General features: G+C 36.7%; 1 protein-coding gene across 9 annotated transcripts in view; it reads right to left on the reverse strand.

The window, feature by feature from the left end:
* The window catches only part of CDADC1 (cytidine and dCMP deaminase domain containing 1), a 74,834-nt gene that overhangs the window by 36,513 nt on the left and 16,244 nt on the right, over positions 1-22,077 (reverse strand). For all 9 annotated transcript variants that reach the window (XR_002824141.1, XR_002824140.1, XM_004376574.2 and 6 more), the window contains 3 exons: positions 17,680-18,249; positions 11,909-11,958; positions 8,930-9,099 (listed from right to left, as the gene is read on the reverse strand). Coding sequence is in view for 7 of the 9 variants with exons in the window: in XM_004376574.2 (XP_004376631.1) it covers positions 8,930-9,099; positions 11,909-11,958; positions 17,680-18,249 (790 nt within the window). In the remaining 2 variants the exon portion in view is untranslated. The remainder of the gene's footprint in view (positions 1-8,929; positions 9,100-11,908; positions 11,959-17,679; positions 18,250-22,077) is intronic.

Raw genomic sequence — 22,077 nt, forward strand, 5'->3', positions numbered from 1 at the left:
AACCAATGTCATAAAACAGCATGTGTGTTACTGTTACATGAGAAACTATCTGTTCTGTAAGCCTTCACCTGAAGTACAATAAAATATTAAAAAAAAAAAAAAGATTAATAGAATTGACAAACCTTTAGCTAGACTCGCAAAGAAAAAAGATGTAAAAAAAAAAAACAAAATAAAAAATGAAAGAGGAGATATTACAACTGACCTGAAAGAAATAAAAAGAATTATGACAGAATATTCTGAATAACTGTATGGCAATAAACTGGATAACTTAGACAAAACAGACAAATTCTTAGAAGCACACAACCTACCCAAACTGACTCAAGAGGAAATAGAAAATTTCAACATACCAATAACAAGTGAAGAGATCGAATTAGTAATCAAAAATCTCTCAACAACAACAACAAAAAAGTCCTGGACCAGATGGCTTCACGGGGAATTCTACCAATCATCTGGAGAAGAATTGACACCAATACTGTTTAAACTCTCCCAAAGGATAGAGAAGGAAGGAATACTCCCTAATTCATTCTATGAAGCAAACATAACCCTGATACCAAAACCAGACAAAGATGCCACAAGAAAACTACAAGCTAGTGTCTCTTACGAATACAAATGCAAAAATCCTTAACAAAATATTAGTGAACAGAATCCAACAGCATATTAAAAGAGTCATACACATGACCAAGTGGGATTTACTCAAGGAATGCAGGGATGGTTCAACATCAGAAAACCAATCAAAGTAATACATCACGTCAATGTAACAAAGGGAAAGAAGCACATAATCATCTCTATGGATGCAGAAAAAGTATTTGATAAATCCAACGTCCTTTCTTGATGAAAACTCTGAAGAAGACTGGCATAGAAGGGAAATTCCTCAATATGATTCAGGGCATATATGAAAAGCCAACAGCCAACATTATACTTAATGGAGAAAGATTGACAGTTGACTTCTTGAAACTGGAAACAAGACAAGAGTGCCTGTTCTCACCATTTCTATTTAATATTGTATTAGAAGTACTAGCCAGAGCAATAAGACAAGAAAAAGAAATAAAGGGTATCCAGATTGGAAAAGAAGAAACAAAATTATCTCTATTTACAGATAATATGATCCTATTTATACAGAAAATCCCAAAGAGTCCACAAGAATATTTCTAGAGCTAGTAGAGGAATTTAGCAAAGCTGCAGGGTACAAGGTCAAAAAACAAAAATTGGTTGAGTTTCTATTCACCAGTAATAAGAAATCTGAAAGGGAAATCAGGAAAACAATCCCATTTACAATATTATTTAAGAGAATAAACTACCTAGGAATAAATCTAACCAGGGATGTGAAGGAATTATACAATGAAAACTGTAAAATACTGCTGAAACAGATTAAAGAAGGATTAAATAAATGGAATGATGTTCCATGTTCATGGATTAGAAGACTTAATATTTTTAAGATGTCAATACTATCCAAAACAATCTACAGATTCAACCCAATCACAATCAAAATTGCAACAGCCTTCCTTACAGAAACAGAAAAACTCATCCTCAGATTTTATATGGAATGGCAAGAGGCCTCAAATAGCTAAAACAATGCTGAAAGAACAAAGTAGGAAGACTCACACTTCCTGATTTGAAAACATACTATACTGCTACAGTAATCAAAACAGCCTGGTACTGGTATAACGATAGACACACAGACCAATGGAATAGAATTGAGGGTCCAGAAGTAAACCCACACATCTATGGTCAACTGATTTTTGACAAGGGTGTTAAGTCCATTCAGTGGGGAAAGAAGAGTCTCTTCAATAAATGGTGCTGGGAAAATTGGATTTCCACATGCAGAAAAATAAAACAGGATCCATGCCTCACATCATACACTAAAACAAATTCAAAATTGATTAAGGACCTAAATGTAGAAATTGAAACCATAAAATTCTTAGAAGAATAAGCAGAGGCAATGCTGTCAGGCCTAGCTTTCAACAATGGATTATCAAATATAATAACAAAAGCACAAAACAGCAAAAGGTGAAATAAAATAAATGGGACCTCATAAAAATTAAAAACTTTTGTTCATCAAAAGACTTTTCCAAAAAAGTGAAAAGACAAGCTACTGGCTGGGAGAATATCTTCAGAAACCACCTATCCAATAGTAATCTAATAACCAAAATATATAAAACTTCGACGACTTAACAACAAAAAGACAATAACCCAAATATAAAATGAGTAAAGGACTTGAATAGATATTTCACAAAACAGGACATTCAAATGGCCACCAAACACATGAAAAGATGTTCAATATCATTAGCCATCAAAGACAGGTAAATCAAAACCACAATGAGATACCATTTCACTCCCACTAGGATGGCTAAGATGAAAAAAAAAAGCAGAAAATAATAAACGTTGGTGAGGATGTGGGGAAACTGGAACGCTTATCCATTGCCGGTGGAAATGTAAAATGCTACAGCCATTGTGGAAAACAGTGCGGCGGTTCCTCAAAAAACTAAAAATAGAAGTACCATATAACCAAGCAATTCCACTCCTAGGTATATACCCAAAAGACTTGAAAGCAGAGACTCAAAAAGAGACTTGTACACCAATGTTCACAGCAGCACTATTCACAACAGCCATAAGGTGGAAACAATCTAAATGCCCATCAACAGATGAATGGATAAACAAAATGTGGTACATACATACAATGGAATACTACTCAACCAGTAGAAGAAATGAAGTCTTGATACATGCTACAGTATAGATGGAGCTTGAAGACATATGCTGAGCAAAATAAGTCAATCACAAAAGGATAAATATTGTATGACCTCACTTATATAAAAAGACAAAGAAAAGGAAAATGTATAGAGACCAAAGTTTATTAGTGGCTACCAGGGGCAGGAGGGAGGGGGGAAAAGGGGGATTAACAGTGATGGAAATATTGCATTGATTAAGGGTAGGGTTGCACAGCCAATGAGTGTAATTGCTGTCAATAGGTTGTACATCTGTAAAAAGTTGAATTGGCAAAAGTTGTGTGATAGATATATTTACGACAATGACAAAAAAGAGTAGCTGCTTAGGATGCTTATGTACAACCAAACATATCATGGGATTTGGTTCCTTGGTTTGGAGGTTTAGGGTCATGGTTTCATGGGACTTCCCAGTTAATCGGCCTAATAACGTGTTTAGCGCTTCTGTTCTATCTCCTAGTTTATTGCTTAGTGTCTGGGGTCTTAAAAGCCTGCAAGCAGCCATCCAAGGCACAACAATTGGTCTCTATTCACCTGAAGCAACAGAGGGAAAAGGAGAGTCAGGAATAGGAGGAAGATATGGAATGCATGGCTAATAGCCTCCGTGAACAACTGCCTCCTTTGCCATAAGACCAGAAGAACTCAATGGTGCCCAGTTACCATTACTGAACATTTTGATCAAAGATTCCATAGAAGAATCCTGATCAAAAGGGGGGGAAATGAAAGAAGACATTCAGGCGGCTAACAGACACATGAAGAAATGCTCACAATCACTAGCCATTAGAGAAATGCTAACAATGAGATACCATCCCACCCCAACAAGGCTGGCATTAATCCAAAAAACACACAAAAATAAATGCTGGAGAGGTTGTGAAGAGACTGGAACACTTATACACTGTTGGTGGAAATGTAAAATGGTACAACCACTTTCCAAATCTATTTGGCGCTTCCTTAAAAAGCTGGATATAGAAGTACCATAGAATCCAGCAATCCCACTCCCTGGAATATATCTTACATAAATAAGAGCCATCATACGAATAGATATATGCACACTCATGTTCATTGCAGCACTGTTTATGATAGCAAAAAGATGGAAACAATAGGTGCCCATTATTGGATGAACAGATAAACAAATTATGGTATATTCACACAATGGAATACTACACAACAATAAAGAACAACGATGAAGCTGTGAAACATCTTATAACATGGAGGAATCTGGAGGGCATTATGCTGAGTGACTTTAGTCAGTCTCACAGAAGGACAAATATTGTATAAGACCACTATCATAAGAACTCAAGAAAAGGTTTAAACACAGAAGAAGACATTCTCTCATGGTTATAAGCGTGGGGAGGGACGTGACAGTTATTCACTAACTAGACAGTAGACAAGAATTATCTTAGGTGAAGGGAAGGACAGTACACCCTACAGAGGAAATCAGCACAATGGGACTAAACCAAAGCCAAGAAGTTCCCTGAATAAAATCAAACACTTAGCAGGACAGAGTAGCAAGGGTGGGTCTGGGGACCATGTTTTCAGGGGACATCTAGGTCAACTGGCATAACAAAGTTTATTAAGAAAATGTTCTGCATCCTACTTTGATGAGCAGAGTCTGGGGTCTTAAAAGCTAGCAAGCAGCTATCTAAGATGCATCAATTGGTCCCAACTATCTGGAATAAAGGAAAATGAAGAATACGAAAGACACAAGAAAAGTATTAGCCCAAGAGACAGAAAGGGCCATATAAACAAGAGACTTCATCATCCTGAGACCAGAAGAACTAGATGGTACCCAGCTACCACCAATGACCACCCTGACAGGGAACACAACAGAGAGTCCTTGATGGAGCAGGAGAAAGGTGGGGTACAGAACTCAAATTCTAGTAAAAAGACCAGACTTAATGGTGTGACTGAGACTAGAGGAACCGCAGAAGGCATGGTCCTCAGACTCTCTGTCAACCCAGAACTGAAACCATTCCTGAGGCCAACTCTTCCGACAAAGAGTGGACGGGACTATGGGACATAAAATGATACTCGTGAAGAGTGTGCTTCTTAAATCAAATAGACACATGAGACTAAATGGGCAGCTTCTGTCCAGAGGTGAGATGAGAAAGCAGAGAGGGTTAGGAGCCGGTTGAATGGACACAGGAAATCAGGGGTGGAAAGGAGGAGTGTGCTGTCACAGTATAGGGAGAGCAATTAGGGTCACATAACAATGTATGTATAAATTTTTATATAAGAGACTAACTTGAATTGTAAAGTTTCACTTGAACTACAACAATAAAAAATTAAAAAAAAAAAGGGGGGGAATACAGAACAGAATTTCAAATTCTCATGGACTCTAGGCTTTCTGGAGCCATGGAGGGTGGATGAACCGCTGAAACTACTGCCCTCAGATAATATTTAAATGTTAAAAAATATCCCCTGAAGTCATCTTAAAACAGAGCAATAGTTTAGCTTAACTAGTAAAAAAGATCAGGCTTGAGCACTATGCTCTTTTAAGAAGTATCTATATGGGATGAAATATGACAACAGCAACTTGTAAGACTAGATAGGAAACTTAGGGGGCAGAAAAGGAGGGTGGGAATGGCTGCACAACTAGAAGAATGTAACCAATGTCAATAAATTGTACATGTAGAAACTGTTGAATTGATATATACTTTGCTGTGTATATTCTGAACAACAATAATATAAATAAAATTTAGGAAAAAAAAAAGAATGTCATGCAAAGAATGATTGGAGCATATAGAAGGACAGAGAACTGGGAGTTCAACGAGCCTGCAAGTTATATGACTGTTTTTATGCTGACTTACTGATAAAATTTTATCTAATAAAGGTTTGTCTGTTTGTGTGGCAGATTTTGGCAAAAGACTTGCTTTTACTGCAGCAAGGTTTGAGGGAAATAGTTTACACTGACCTACCTCTAACTATTTATTAAAGAAATATGTACTGAACAACTACTATGTGCCATCTTAGAAGTTACATTTTGTAAAAAAAACCTAGCAGTTGTATTTAACCAAACTGGTCTGAGTCAGTAACAGTGTCCTGCTATATCCTTCCAAGACGAAGATAGATAAGATAGATACATCCCAGCAAGAGTTTGTTCAGACACCACTGTTAATCATAAAATATATACTTTATTTACCTTCTCCTTGGATTTCATCAGTAGAAGTATCATTCAATTTGTAGAAACATAAAGAATGCATTTGGGTGTTCATCGCAGCACTGTTGACAATAGCCAAAAGATAGAAACAACCTAACTGTCCATCAACAGATGAATGAATAAACAAAATGTGGTACATACATACAATGGAATACTACACAGCCATTAAGAGAAATGAAGGCCTGATGCACGCCACAACATGGATGAATCTTGAAAACATTATGGTGAGTGAAACAAGTCAGTCACAAAAGGACGAATATTGTAGGATCCTACTTATTTAAAATATCTAGAATAGGCAAATGTATACAGACCAAAGATTATTAGTGGTTAACAGGAGTGGTGGGAGGGGGAAAGAGGGAATCATTGTTTAGGGGGTACTGAGTTTCTGTTAATGGTGGTGGAATAATTTGGAAACAAACAGTGGTGATAGTTACACAACATGATGAACATAATCAGTGAACTGTATATGTAAAAATGTTGAATTGGCAAATGTTTGTTATATATAAAAATATAAATGTGTGTATATAAATATAAATGTATGTCTGTATATTATGTTAAAATTATATATATATATACACACACATCACAATTAAAAAATAAATAAATAGAAAGATGGAGATAAAAAGAGAAAATAATTATTTCTCAGTAAGTAGAGAACTTCTTTACAATGCCAGAATTAGGGGTTAGAACTAACGCTCTCCGTAAGTAGAGAACTTCTTTATAATGCCAGAATCGGGGTTAGAACTAACGCTCTCCATAAGACCTAGCCATAATACAGACATTAACTCATTGTGGTAGCCAAGAACCTAGCCTTTATCCAGCACTGAATGGATATTTAATAAATGTTTACTAAATGGATAAATTAATATTAAATTCTGTTTTGGGTTAAATTCCCTTACTCCTTCCCTAACATAGAGTTTTATTTAACAAAGGTTTGGATCTGACATATTCATAGCTCTGTAAAAAATAAGGTAAGTACATCTGTAATAAAGAACACAAACAAAAGAATAGAGGAGTTTTCGTGAAATCTGGCATGCTGAGGGTAGTTTTAGGACTAAGGAATGCTCTCATGTGAGGCTACAAGGATGGTAGTTCTGGGTTCTGGGTTTTGCACTGCTCTCAGTCGGCCATTGTCAGTCCTCCCCCCGCCAGCATTCCATAACTATCTCCCTAGATCAGACTTGCATTACTGTACACCTGAACTAGGGCAACAGAACTCTAAACATCTAGTCCAAACAATACACCTGCTACCTGAGGAATCTATAGTGTATAGCTCTGTCAATGGCATTCCATTCTGCCCCCACCCCCCCACCTGCTAAATACAGTCTAAACTCAAAGTCCTCTGTTGTCCAGTCCCAACCTATCCTTTTGAACTTCATTTCCCATGACTTTACATCCAGCGTAACTGGATTATTCATGTTCCTAAACACACAATATGTTTTCCTACTTCTAAACCATTGCTTATGCCAGAAGCAAGAATGGCTTTCTTGTCACATAAGCACTTTCAATTGCCACAATCTTACCAATCCTTTAAAGTTTAGTTCAAATGTCAGTTCTTCCATAAAGTTTTTCCCTGCACTCTCCCTCCCAGTCCACATGCCTCCTGAATTTCTACAACACTTTGTATTTGCTTTTCTCATAGAATCAATCCCATTAAGTAGATGCAGTCTTACATCACCTAATGCATTATGAGCTCCTCAAGGACAGACCCCTGTCTTATTCACTTTTTAAACTCCTAAAATCATCCCCTTAATGGTAAATGCTGAAAAATACTTGTGTAAATAATCTAAATTAATGTTAGAAGGAGGTAACATCAGTTACAATCTCTAACAAAATTATTTTAAAGCAGTTTGGTTCAGAATAAAATCTATATATTCATAAATATATGTGCTCCAGATTTTAGAAAACAAAGAAGATCTTAACATCCAGAAATATTAGAGCTCAAGCAAGACCCTAAGGACAAACTTCAAGTAGTTTTAGATTGGAGACAGAGGGAAGAAAAAAGACTTGCTCAATAAATTTGAAGGCCTGAAGAATCTATGACAATGACCTCTGGTCACGACCAAGTTTCAGCAGAGTTATACTTCTGAAAGAGGAGCCCTGGTAGTGCAATGGTTAAGCGCTAGGCTGCTTACTGAAAGGTCGGCAGTTCGAACCCGCCAGCACTCTGCGGGAGAGAAAACCTGACGATCTGCTCCCGTAAAGATTGCAGCCTACGCTATGGAGCAGTTCTACTCTGTTCTATGGAGTTGCTAGGAGTCGGAATTGACTCAATGGCACAGGACAACAACATACTTCTGAAAAGGATAGTTCTTGGAATTTGAAAAAGAAAATACATTATAACTAAAAAAAACAAATTTCAAGCAAGCCTTGCTACATTTTAGAGAAAAATACATGCAAAAGTGGTGCCTACTTATCAGGAGCAAAAGAGTAAAAAGGTAACCAAATCACAAAGAAGAAACAAGTCTACAAGGCTGCCTGCCTACACGAGCCACGACCTCAACCACCCTGAGACCAGAAGAGCTAGATGGTGCCTGGTATCACCTCTGACTGATCTGACTAGGGCCACAACAGATGATCCTGTTTAGAATGAGAGAAAAATACAGAACAAAACTCAAATTCATAAAAATGGCCAGATTACCTGGACCACTGAGACCAGAGGACGCCCTGAGACTATCACCCTGAGATGCTCTTCAAATCTTGAACCAAAACTACTCCCGTGATCATCTAACAGAAAAGCACAGCGATGCACAAAATAAAGGCTATCACCCATTAGATCAGTACTCTACTAAAAAAACATCTGTATGAGTCCAAAAGGTCAACATTTATTCCAAAGCAAAGACGAGAAGATAAGGGGTCAGGGAATCTAGACTACTGGAAATGGAACAACCAGAAGACAAATAACGAGAACGCCGATACAACGTGAAAAATGTAACTAATCTTACTGAGGTGGAAATTGTCAAAGGGGAACCTCACGTGCTGTGTAAGTAAACTTTCACTAAAAACACAACAAAATATTTTTAAAAATACATGCAAAAGAATATCATACCTAAATGTCAAGGCATTCTGTTCCGCATGTATAATGTATCTGAATTTCCTTATTTCTCTGTCTTTCTGTTTGTCATCCATGTGGGGAAAGTCAGCATACTCAGATCCAACAGGAAAAGCATTATAGCCACATCCTACGAAGTACAATGCTCCTGTTCCATCACAATTTCTCTATGAAAGTGAGCAAACCAACAGAGCTTAGTTTTCAACACTGAAAAGGCACTTTGCAACGTATTTTTAAAACCTAGTATCACACTTTATATACAGGATATTCACTACATTTTCTATGATATACTGTGTCATCAATAAAGACAATATGAGATCCTCACACTGCAGTGTAGTCTTGTCAAAGTAAATTCTAAGAAGGCTGATCACTTGTCTAATTTATAATCTCAAGGCAGTACTTGGTTTTAGCAGTTAATTATTTTCTTGTTTAAATCACAAATTGTTTCACTTGATTTAGGCACCTCTCCCCAAATAAGATCCTGGAGAGCAGAAACCATGTTTTATACTTCAAGTACACCTGTTGCCGTTGAGTCAATTCTGACTCAGCAAGTATTCAATAAATGATTGTTTATTAGCTTCTTTTTTATATGCTCTGTGTTGTGCTACTGGTTAACAAGCCAGGAACTTTAAAAATACTTTGAATAGACAACTTCTGTTGTAGGGCTAAAAATGTGGCCTTGTGACTTAATTTGAAAATAAAAAATGCACTTTCCTTTAATCTTCAATATTGATTGAGTCTTTCTTGTATGTATATCTTATCATAGGACTTCTTCAGTGGCTTTATAAAAACATTTCTCTTGGTCAATGATACAGTAGTTGTTAATATGAATGCTTTATCAATTATTAGAACTTTAAATTTATCAATTATCAATTATTATAGAGTTTATCATCAGTGCTTAAAACAGTTTGGAATATGAGTTGTACAGAACGCTATGGGAGTTTTTGACAGAGGAATCTATTCTAGTAGAAGTTTACAGCTAGGGTAGAGATAAACAGAGTCAAGAGGTATTTTGAAGGTAGAATCCATAGGATCTGATGATTGGTTACATGTACGGAGTAACTGGGAATGAGATGGTGACCACTGATGAAGTAGGTTAGGAGGGAAGATACTGGGTGTGCTGTCCTGAGGAGCCTATGTGTGGCTGAACCTGAGAAGCCTATGAAACATCTAAGACAATAGACAAATTACTTGCTGGTAAGTCCAGTGAAGCAAAACTTAAGATCCCTATTCATATTTCAGTCCACCACTTGTCTGTCAGTTTGTCATACTGTGGTGGCTTGCATTTTGTTATGATGGTGGAAGCTATGTCACCGGTATTTCAAACACTAGCAGAGTCACCATGGTGGACAGGTTTCAGCTGAGCTTGTAGACTAAGACAGACTAGGAAGAAAGGCCTGGTGATCTACTTCCATAACTTAGCCAGTGAAAACCCTATGGATCAGAACAAAATACTGTCCGATATAGTGCTGAAAGATGACTCTCCTAGGTTGGAAGACAAGAGCACAACAATGATTTCAAACATACCAAGGATCATGAAGATGGTGCAGAACAGGACAGGGCAATGTTTCATTGTGTTATACATAAGGCCACCAAGAGTTGGAGCACACTTGAAGGCAACTAACAACAGTATAGCTATGAAATATCTCTTGATTTCACACCCTTCTAATCCCTACCTATAACTCCAGGCTCTCATCATTTTTTTATTAATCTTCCTATTTCCTGCCTACCCCTACTCCAATCTTTTTATAATGCAAATATGATAAAATCATTTCCCACTTAAAATACTCTTGGACTACACTGTCCAATACAGTAGTCAGTAGCCACACGTGACTACTGAGCACTTGAAATGTGCTTAGTCCAAATTGAGATGCGCTGTAAGTGTAAATACACACAGGATTTTAAAGACTTAGTACCTCCCCGAAACAAAATATCTCACTAATAATTTCTATATTGATTACATGTTGAAATGATAATATTTTGGACATACTGCATTAAATAAAATACAGTCTTAAAGTGAATTCACTGGTTTCTTTTTTTTTTTAATATGGCTCCTAGAAAATTTTAGATTACCTATGTGGCTCGCCTTATGTTTCTACTGGCTAGTGCTGTGCTAGGGTGTCCCAGTATCTGAAGGATTAAGTCCAAACTCTTCACGTGGTGTACAGAGTTCTTCACGGTCCAGTCCAATTTTTTTTGCCACTCTAGTACACATAGGGCCATGCCACATCACTTGCATTTCCCCACATCCTCTCCCATCCTCTACCTTTGCATGCTATCCTCCTAGCCCCGTAACTTGCTCTGCCTGATGAACTCCCATTCCTTTTTCAAGACTATTATCACATTTCCTCCTCCAAGAATATTTTCCTCTTTTCTCCAAGCAGAATAAAGGTGGCTTCTCTGTGCTCTCACGGTATCATGTTATAATTATAATTACAGTCCAGTCTCCTTTTTATGCCTCTGTCTCCATTACTCGACTGTGAAACTATGAAAGGCAGAAAATGTGCTCTTTAGATCGCCAATGCTCATGGTGGCACAGTGCCTACCCTTTGCTGCTGCTGTGTTACTGTCGAGTTGATTATGACTTGTGCCAACCCTGTGCGTGCAGAGGACAACTGCTCCATAGCGTCTTCAAGGCAGTGACCTTTCGGAAGCAGATTGCCAGGCTTGTCTTCCGAGGTACCTCTGGGTGGATTCGAACTGCCAACCTTTTTGGCTAGTAGTCAAGCGCTTAAGGGTTTGCACCACCCAGGGACTCCTGCCTACTCTTTAGAAGGTGTTTAATAAATGTTTGCTATATGATGGAAATTATCTAGAAAATTGTTGAGCGAATGAGCAAATGTTTATAGAATTTAATAAATACACCAATATAAAAATATTAATCCAAATGAGTCAATAAGATGTAACTCACTTAAGATTGAACAATGTTTAAACAAAATCAAGGATAAATGTTTAAAAAATTATTTTTATACTTACAGATTTCCCTTCTGCCCAAATGACTGCTCCAACTCCTGTTTTATGATCCTCTGAAAGACATATAGCATTTAATGCAGTAGAAATGAGTATCTGTTAGCTTCAGTAATATATTTTTGCAAAAATAATAAAAACATACTTCCTATATGTAGCAGTAATTCTTGGCATCTTACTAACGATAGAAGAGTATTAAAACAAATGCTTCTAAGTGTAGAATATGAGAGCGAGGCACCAAATAACCAGGCGGTGTGACCCGGCCACAAATGATCTGTGCGTGGAGATTGTTCAGATGGCAGCGCTGCAGTTAGGTCCCTTCAAAGCTGTAAGCAGAACTGAATGTAACTTTATTGAATCTCCACTAACAAGTCAGTTTCTAAATCACTGCTCCTAGTAGATGTGAAATCAATTAAAAAAGAAGTTTCTGAACTAATGGATTTAGTAATAACTTTAGTGTAATAGCCACTCACAACCATCAAATTTGTCATCTAGCATTTTATACCCTCTAATCATGAAACATACATTTTATGGAAATGATCTTGCTAGGAAAAAAGCTCAGCCTCATACTGCAAACATTAACAAGTCTTTGTGGGCTTTTAAATATATATTCCTGCAAGGTATATAGAAGAAATTTAGGTTAAACAAAATTTGGTTCCTTCCTTGGCCTTCACAGTTTACTTTCAGTGCAAAAAGAATGCTAAGTGAGTGACATCATGCTCCTTTCTAAATCAGTGGCAGAAGATAAAAACATAAGATTATAATTTCTCTGTAGAACCAAAACCTTTGCAACAAGTAAAGCTGTACTTCTTAAAAGCATTAATATGAAACAGAAAATAAAAACCTCGAATACAAATTCTCCATATTAAGGACCTAGTTTTCTTTCTACCAACACAAGAGTTTCAAATTTTAAGACTAATATATACTAATTATGAAAACCATATTACTTATCAAAGTCCTAATAACCTATTAATGTAGTTAAGTAGATACATTTGCAAAGAAAATAATTATCTGTGAATCTACCACAGGGCACTTTCATGTTGGTGAGAATTAAATAAAACTGTGGCTTTACAGTACAATATTCTAAAAGTTAATCCTCCCAATGATAACCTATTTAAACACTCACGTTTCCAGTAAAAGTACAAAAAAAAAAAAAAAAATTGTGCCACCATGCATTTAAAATTGGAATGCCTTCTAAATAATCTTCTATAAAAAAAAGTTATAATACTTTAGTTCCTTATCTTCAGTTCAGGAGCCCTGGTGGCGCAGTGGTTAAGAGCTTGGCTACTAACCATAAAGGTCGGAAGTTTGAATCCACCGGCCGCTCCTTGGAAATCCCATGTGGCAGTTCTACTCTGTCCTATAGGGTCGCTATGAGTCGGAATCGACTTGATGGCAATGGGTTTTTATCTCCAGTTCAAGCAAGCTCACATTTTCAAAATTATAACACAAAGCATTTGTATAATTTATCTTAAGCACTCTTTATCTGTTATCTCATTTTTACCCTTAGCAAGCACATTTTCGAAATTATATCACAAAGCATTTGTATAATTTATCTTAAGCACTCTTTATCCATTATCTCATTTTTACCCTCAAGGTAAAACAGATAAAATTTCCATTTCTAGATGAGAAAGCAGGACAGAGAAATTAAGTGAATAAAACTTAGCCCTCCAGACCCAACCTATTTGCCTTTCCTCCACCTCTTCCTTTGACAAGAAGAATTTCATAACCAAGATTTTCACTTATTCAATATTGAGTGCCTAATATGCGCCAAGTGCTAGGATACAGAAAAAGTCTCATCCTGATGAAACTTAAGAGTCTGATGGAGGAGGAAGACAGGAACAAGGGAACAAGCACTTACATTATGTGCTGCGCAATGAAGGACACGAACATGTGGCTGAGATACAGACTACATCTGGGGGCTTACTTCTACAGAGGGAGACTGTCACGAAAGGGATTTTGGTGTAAGCAAAGTTTTGTTCCTTCCTAGACCTTTAGAGCTTAAGATGAGAGGAAAATATAAATCAACGACTTTACGCTCATTTGTAAGGCAAGTGCAGAAGTTATAAATAAGATTATATTTTCCCATAAAACCAAAACCTTTACAGTAAGTAAAGTTGTAGTTAATACATGCATACATCTGAAAGAAAAAAAAACCTAAAAAATTCTTCATAAAGAATTTAAGTCTACTTTTCCTACCACCAACGCTGGTATTTTTCATATGTTCTGTTTTTTAGTCTCAGGAGCCACTTTTTTTGTTTTAGTCTAGGGGCAGACTAAACCTTGTCAGGAGGAAAAAAATGTGATTTTCCATAAGCGTGCAGCTCCGCTGCCTAGCTAAGGTTAGTTACACCAAGACAACAGGCTTTACTATGTCTTTTAAAAACAGAATAAATTTTCATCCACATAAGACAGATTAGATTTCACCTAGCCCCAAGGCTGGGTGATAGAGGAGGTAACTTTTCAAAACTCTTTTCATGTCTGTAATTTTTACAGGAATTGTTCCCTGTGCCTGGTCATTCACAGGGTTTTCTCTGTACGACAGTCACCTTCCAATCACTAAACCAAATTCTCGGGGCTCTTTGATGACTGAGTCAAAGGAGAAATATTTATCCCGTGATTCCATAACACAGGTTATTTTAGCCCCCAATGCTTGTAGTTATGCCAGTGTTTCTCTAAGTGTCATCCCCAGACCACTTGCATCAGAAACACTGGGGTACTTGTTAAAATAGCAGAGTGCTGGCTCACACTGGGGATCCCCTGAATCAATCTCTTTGAGAAAGGGGGGCAGGGCTCAGAAAATCTCATTTCTAACAAGCCCCAGATGTGACACTTAAAAAAAAAACAAACTTAACCCATTGCTGTTGAGTCGATTCCGACTCATAGTGACCCTACAGGACAGAGTAGAACTGCCCTGTAGGGTTTCCAACGAGCACCTGGTAGATTCGAACTGCCAACCTTTTGGTTAGCAGCTGTAGCTCTTAACCACTACACCACCAGGCTTTCCATGTGACACTTAGGCATACTAAAATTTGAGAAACACTGAGTTATGATTCGAAACAGTTAACTTTCTTGGGTACTCCAACCTGCTTTCGTCAACACTGTGGTCCAGGAGGAAGACGTTATGCTTAGTTTGGAAAACATCTACTCTAATGGGAAACAGGACACACAGAGAGAAAAAATCAATACTTAAACCAGACAGATAAGATGTAATGCCCTCCTACTTTTATTCCCCAAGAGTCTAAACAAATTGTATCACATTTTTGCAACCCTAAAGCATCCTAGCAACATATTTCTAATGACACCTCTGTGGATCCTATTTATTCATCATCCAAAAAGCAATTAAGCACCTATTTTCAATTAGTTTTAGAACTCTGTTGTTAGATTTGTGGGTTCATTTTAATCTTATGTATATTTTTTAATGAGGTGGTTTCTTTGTCTTTCAATGAGGGAGAGGAAAAGTTATCAAAGTCAACTAAATAATGCGAAATTAACTGTATCATGGGGAGATCTAACCTGCTGGACCGTCATTATTAAATGAGATATGTATATAAATTGCCTAGCTCAGTGCCTGCCACATAGCAGGTGCTCAATCAGTAACTGTTATTATTGATCATCAATGAAGAATACAAGTTCAGAATCCCTCATCTGAAATCCATTACATGAAGTTTTTTGACAGTCTGGTGCAACCCTATTTGGTGGCAAAATCTGACCTGAATTATTTATAGCCCTTAATTATTCATACATTTTACTCCATGTATGTTAATATGTTTACTTAGTTGGAGTGTTAGGTAACATACAGCATATGTACCATATCACCTTTCTAAAATCTGAAAAATTCTGAACTCCTGAATTTTTGGATAAGGGACTGTGGACCATTTGTCTTTGGATATAGAAAGATTTCTTTTTATCCATTCAACATACACTGCTTAATGCTAAGGAAAAAAAAAAATGATTAAGACACGGTCTATTCTCTGGAAGAGCTTACAGTGCAGTGGAGTGCATGACAGTAGAGTTATATCCTATGTGGGGTTTGGGTTCCAGGGAAAAAATCATATAGAGTCAAAATTAATCTTGAAAAATCTTTTAAACTGCCCATCAAGTGCATAAGTATGGCTTTATGTACAAAACTATGCACAGTAATAGTGGACAAATTTACAATATACACACTTAACCATACAGTAATGTAGAATATCTAATAAAGAATACATATGCAAACTTATATTTACACATTACTGCATCTTTAAACACTGGCATCACACACACTATGATGAAGTGTTCAACTATAAGAAGCAAGAGGTACTGAGATCAAGTAAAACAATAGCAGATTCACATCTCCCATCTTACCCTCACTCAGGAACATAGGCAGGGCTCACCGAATTCTAATTAGCAAAGAGGAATTAGTGAATTATAGTTACAACAGCTGTTGCCCATTTCTGTTTCTGTCCTTCATGAATGGGTTAGAGAGGACTTTATAATGTTTGTGTTGTCAAACACCAATATATAGCTCACAACATAATTACCTTAAGTCAGACTTTCACAGTTGTTTGGGGGCATATAGTTCCTATTATTCTTTAATAAGAATTGTACTGATTATTAATGCTGCTGAACGTCAGAATCACTTGCAGAATTTTTTAAAAATATAGGCCTACTAGATCACACCCTTAGGGATTTTGGTTTAGTAGGTCTCCGATGGGATCCGAGCATCTGTATTTTTGTAAGTTTCAATGGTGATTCTGACATGCTGCCAGTTGAGAACCTCCATTCTATTGAATTTACCTTGGCCTGTGGTCTTTGTTTAGAATATACTGCAGATCAGGGCATCTGTATGAATTTTCTGAAGATTTTCTTTGTGTTCCCCTTCTTTCTTGAGATTATTCAAAAATCCTCCTATAAGCCCATTCCCTGACAGATCTCACTCTATGGCTTCTCTGACCCATGTTGTTTTTTCATTTCAAAGTTGCGGTTTATAAGGGTGATCATGATTCCACTTTGAAAAAGATACATCAGATGCAAAAGTACTGTTCCATAATCGGAAGAACAGATGTCATATTTTATAACAATGAAGAAAACTCCCAAATAGCACTTTCCTTTTTCACATATATACTTAGGCACAACTTAGTAAGTAAAAATGTTTGATTTCTCAACTTGCTGATTGAAGACATACCAGCAATTGAAAGAATTTGCAATAAAGAACATTTCTTTACTTTGGCTCTACATTATAGTTATTTTGAACTCATTTTTTTTTTTTATTGTAAAGATTTTTAAAGTTTTTATTAAATATGGAATAGTTAACAAAAGTAAATGATTTTGGTCCTCTCTCCTTTCTATGTCCCATCTCTAGGGGAAGGCTTAAATAAGCAGTGAAATAATAAAAAAGCAGAAAGGTGACCAGACCCATTGCCATCGAGTTGATTCCGACTCACAGTGACCCTAAAGGACAGAGCAGAACTGCCCGATGGGGTTTCCAAGGAGCAGCTGGTGGATTTGAACTGCCAACGTTTTGGTTAGCAGCTACATGCTTAACCACTGTGCAAAAAGGGCCTAGATAATCAAGCCCTGTTTTATAAATGTAGTACTGAATGTAAGGTCACAAGGAATCCTAAAACTGCTCTAAGAAAGAGCTGTCTACTCAACAGTCTCACTAACTTCTCTATATGAACAGCAAAAGTTTAGTATCTAGGAGTAAATGAACTCTACTGCAGACAAGATGGACACTTTACTTCTGAGACAAATACAACCCAATCATCCCCAGTTTATGAACTAAGAATATAACTCACCAGTTCGATATGCCAACAACCTGGCCTGAACCATGCAGTGCCTTACAATTTCTTGTGGTAAACTCTGATTGTGAATTTCATTATTCTGTCCTGGATTGCTACAATAAAATCCAAAGTGTTTAAAGCTGGGCACACTGGAAGCTACTGTGGCCAAAAGTAGGATGAGGTCTTTCATGTTCTGCCTTAGGTTGCTAAAGTACGGATTTTCACACAGGTTCTCCAAACCTATAGTCATCAGTATTTGTTTATGTATTTCTTCATTTGAAACCAAAAATAACATTTCATATTCTTTTATTCTTTCTTGTTTACATTCAGAATAAAAGTCAATGTTAGCATCCGGCAGTGTTTTTGCAATTTTTTGAATAAAGTCACACTTGTAAGAGGTCTCCTCCACAAACTGCACCATATAACACACCAAAGGTTGAAGTAAAACACACACATGAGCCCGACTGTTGGACTTCAATCTTTCCACTGCTTTGGCATCTAACTTTGCATCTTCAGAACTAGAAGCCTCAGTAAGCAAACTTATTTCTGGATCAGCAGGCCAATATGAAATCCGGTTAACTCCAGCTGAAATACAAAATATGAAAGGTAATTATCTAATACACGTTAAAATTAAGGGTTTTCTTGAGAAAGCTATCATATCATGCAGCTCTACATGCCCCAATATAATAAAGGTCTATTAGCAAGTCATGTGAGGATTCGCAGACTATGGCCCATTGGCCAAATCCAGCTGTTACCTGTTTTTGTACAACTCATGGGTTAAGGATGGTTTTTACATTTTTAAATGATAAAAAAAAAAGAAAAGAATCTTTCATGACAAGTGAAAATTATATGAAATTGAAATTTGTGTCTATAAATAAAGTTTTATTAGAACACGGACACATCCATTTGTTTATTTATATTGTCTTTGGCTCCTTTTGTACTACAACAGCAGAGGTGAATAGTTGTAACAGACACCATACAGCTTGCAAAACCTAAAATATTTATTATCTGGTCCTTTACAGAAAAGTTTGCTGCCCTGACAGAGTCCATGAGAAGGCATTTGAGGAATCACTGGTTTTGCTAAGTAAGGCCCCAAAGCCTCTGCGACTATATCAGAGCCCTCCAAGTGATCAATCAAATGGCTTGCATTCATAAATATTACAGTCTGTAACTGATATTGTCTAGTTATATCCAGTACAAATCTAGTTGGAATCTGGAATAAACTTGCATTAAAAATGCTCTTGTCCTCTGAATCAGTCTTCTTCTTTTGGGAAGCTGTTCTAATATTCTAAATAAAGGAAAAAAAATTCATGCATGCATATGTTTAGTGCAGCATGGTTTAAAATAGTAAAAATGCAGAAAAAACCAAAATGATCAAAACAGAGGAACAGTTAAATTATGGTCCTCTCCTCATAATAAAATACTACTATAGTTATCAAAAATGTCCACAAAGAATTAAAAACATGAAAAATTCTTATCACGTGATATAGGGGCAGGGGTGAGGGGAAGCAAGATTCATTTTTTTAAGCCCACAAAATTACAGACAAAACAATAAACGAAACAATTTTCAATCTACGTGATAGAAGAAAGGCTAGTTATCTTTAACATACAGAGACGTTTTTAATCCATTTAAAAGCACATATGAATTGACGAGAACAATAAAGCCTCAACAGATTAAAAAAGATATAAACAATTTACAAAACAGAAAACAAAACTGGATAACAAACATACGAAAATTTTAATTTGTACCTGAGGTTGAACAATGAGATGTCTTACACATAGGTAAGCACCAAAAAGTTCAACAATTAACGAATATTTTATCAACAAAGAAATCCCTTTGCTAGTATATTATGTACCATTCAAAGTAACAAATGCACTCAAAAGTCTGAGTTGAACAAATGTCTAGGTGTATCTACTCCCTGCTACTCCTGACTCTTACTGAGGCTGCACTGCAAAGCAATATGAAGGCCACAAAGCTTGTGTAAGAATGTTTCCCCTGGTTGCATTTCAATCTCCCCTCTGCCGGAGTTCTCTGGATCTATTTCCTAATTAGCAGGGATGGTAAATCTTTCATCTGAGCATCTTGGTTGCTCCTAGTAATCCTGATCCAAGCGTAAACTTTGGACAAACATTCATGTACCCGTGGCAAGTGCTACAGTAGAGGTCCTCACGTTGTCTGGACTCAGGACTCCTTTATACTCTGACAATTAGTGAGGACCCCAGATGCCTTTTGTTTATGTGGATTGCATCTATCGATATTTACTGTACAAAAAAGTTAAAACAGATTTTAAAAATATTTATTAACTATAAAGAACTTATTACACATTGACATAAACATATTTTTATGAAAATAACTGTATTTTTCAAAACAACTACATAAGCTAGTCAGAAAAAAGGCATTTATTTTTCCAAATCTCTTTAATATTTAACTTAATAGAAGACAGCTTTCAATCTATTTCAGTGTTGCAATATATTGTTTTCACTCAAGTATGTGAAAAATATTTGGTCTCATACAGATACTTAGCTGAAAAAGGAGAATTTTAACAACCATTTCAGGTAACTGTGAATATTCTTCTTTAACTCTATGCAAAAATTCAACAAGGGATAGTTTCTTAAAAGTTAGTCGCAAAGTGGAATCTGAAACCGTATCAATGAACTTTTTGTATATGATACTAAACTCCATCGGCCCATCTGCACTCTGCAGGGCTCTTCACCCGTGTGGGTTTGTTACATCGTGCATTGATTGGCCATTGGGAAAATACTGGTTTACTAATCTTACAATATTTAAAAAAATCACATTCATTAATATCAGACTGTCAATCTCATCAGAAGAGATTTCAAGTATTGGGAAGTTGTCATGCTCAAAATGGTGGATGCAAGTTTTTCAAAATTCTAATTTTCACTTGAAAGCTCAAATTTTATCATTGGCAACAAATACTGTCAGTTGTTGTCCTTAAAGTGACGGGTTCACTTCATGCACTTTTGAGAAAATGTCTGCCAGATATCCAAGTCTAAATAACTGCAGTTTGTCAGTTCATGATGTTCCAAGAAAGAAGTGGCTGATTCAGTCCGCAGCTCAAACAATCCCATAAGTGCTTTTCCTTAACGAAACCATCATACTTGGGTTTGTAGCAAAAGAGCTTTATGTACACCTTCTATTTCTTCAAGGATTGGGATTTAATAAAATTAATGATTTTTACTGTTTCATTAAGAACATTCTTACATGAAACTGGCAGTGAAGAGTACAAAGATTACAACAGTGCATTTTGGTGCCTCTGCCTTGATTCATACCATGGTTTGAAACCGTACCAATGGTTTCACCCACCATCATTTTGGTGCTATTAGTGAGAATGTAGTATTACTATGACAATAGTTTTGACCTCAAGGACCATCAGGGGTCCACAGGCTATACTTTGAGAACCACTGTGCTACAGAAATGTCTACTTTGTAACTGAAGTAATAATAATTGTAAGTAAAGTAGCTTAACTATATCATGGAATTAAACCACGCTCCCACCCAAGATAATAAATAATATACAGTAAAACCTGCGAAAGTCAGAATCTGTGTAAGGCAGAAACCTGTCAGAGAAGGAAAACTCAAATATTTTCCACTAAAACCAGTGGTAAGGCTGCAGCCTCCCAAAGATGGAAAACATGTGAAACCCAGAAAAAACAAGGTGGTCCCCCGTCCAGTGTCAGCTCTCACAGGTTTTACCATATAAGCCTAATCTAGCATAGCAATTTTATTTATATGTGGGTCTACTTTCTAACACCAACATAAAAGCATTTCCGTTGTAGGCCCTTCCTGATTTTCCACACTTCATTATCTCTCTTGCCAGATTTCCACGTCTTAACTCAAAAACAGCAGGCAGTGATGAGTTGCCGCATTCCCCTACCTTCCCTTTAATTCTTGGCTCCTAGGCTGTTAGTGATTTCAGCAGTCAGCTCAGCACAAAGCACAACAGTCTTTTTTTTTTTTAATTCTTTCTTCTCCCTTGACTCTAGAACACATTAATCAACAAATATTGTGGTTCTTTCACATTCTTTTCTTTCTCTATGGTATATAGAAATACAACCTGTTTCTCTATTTTCTGAACTTTGTTTTATTCCCTGGCTAGTGCAATATTCTACTAATCAAGCTCCCAGCCTCTATCTCTCCCTGTTCTAATTCAATCACAACAACAACAAAATTTTAATCACATTCCCTCCTGCCCCGGTAAAATCCTCAATGGCCCCACACTGTCTATAATAGGAATTATAAGTCAGTTGGACACAAGTGACAAAATGAATTCCCAATCCGTGTGGCTACTCCGGAAAAGGAGAAAAAAATGCCACCACTACTACAATACCTACCTTCTCCACTGAAAACCACAATGGAGAGACTGTAGAATCTAACAACAATCATAGATACCCA

The sequence above is a fragment of the Trichechus manatus genome, unplaced genomic scaffold, assembly GCF_000243295.1.
Source record: "Trichechus manatus latirostris isolate Lorelei unplaced genomic scaffold, TriManLat1.0 scaffold00044, whole genome shotgun sequence".
In the NCBI taxonomy this organism is placed as follows: domain Eukaryota; kingdom Metazoa; phylum Chordata; class Mammalia; order Sirenia; family Trichechidae; genus Trichechus; species Trichechus manatus.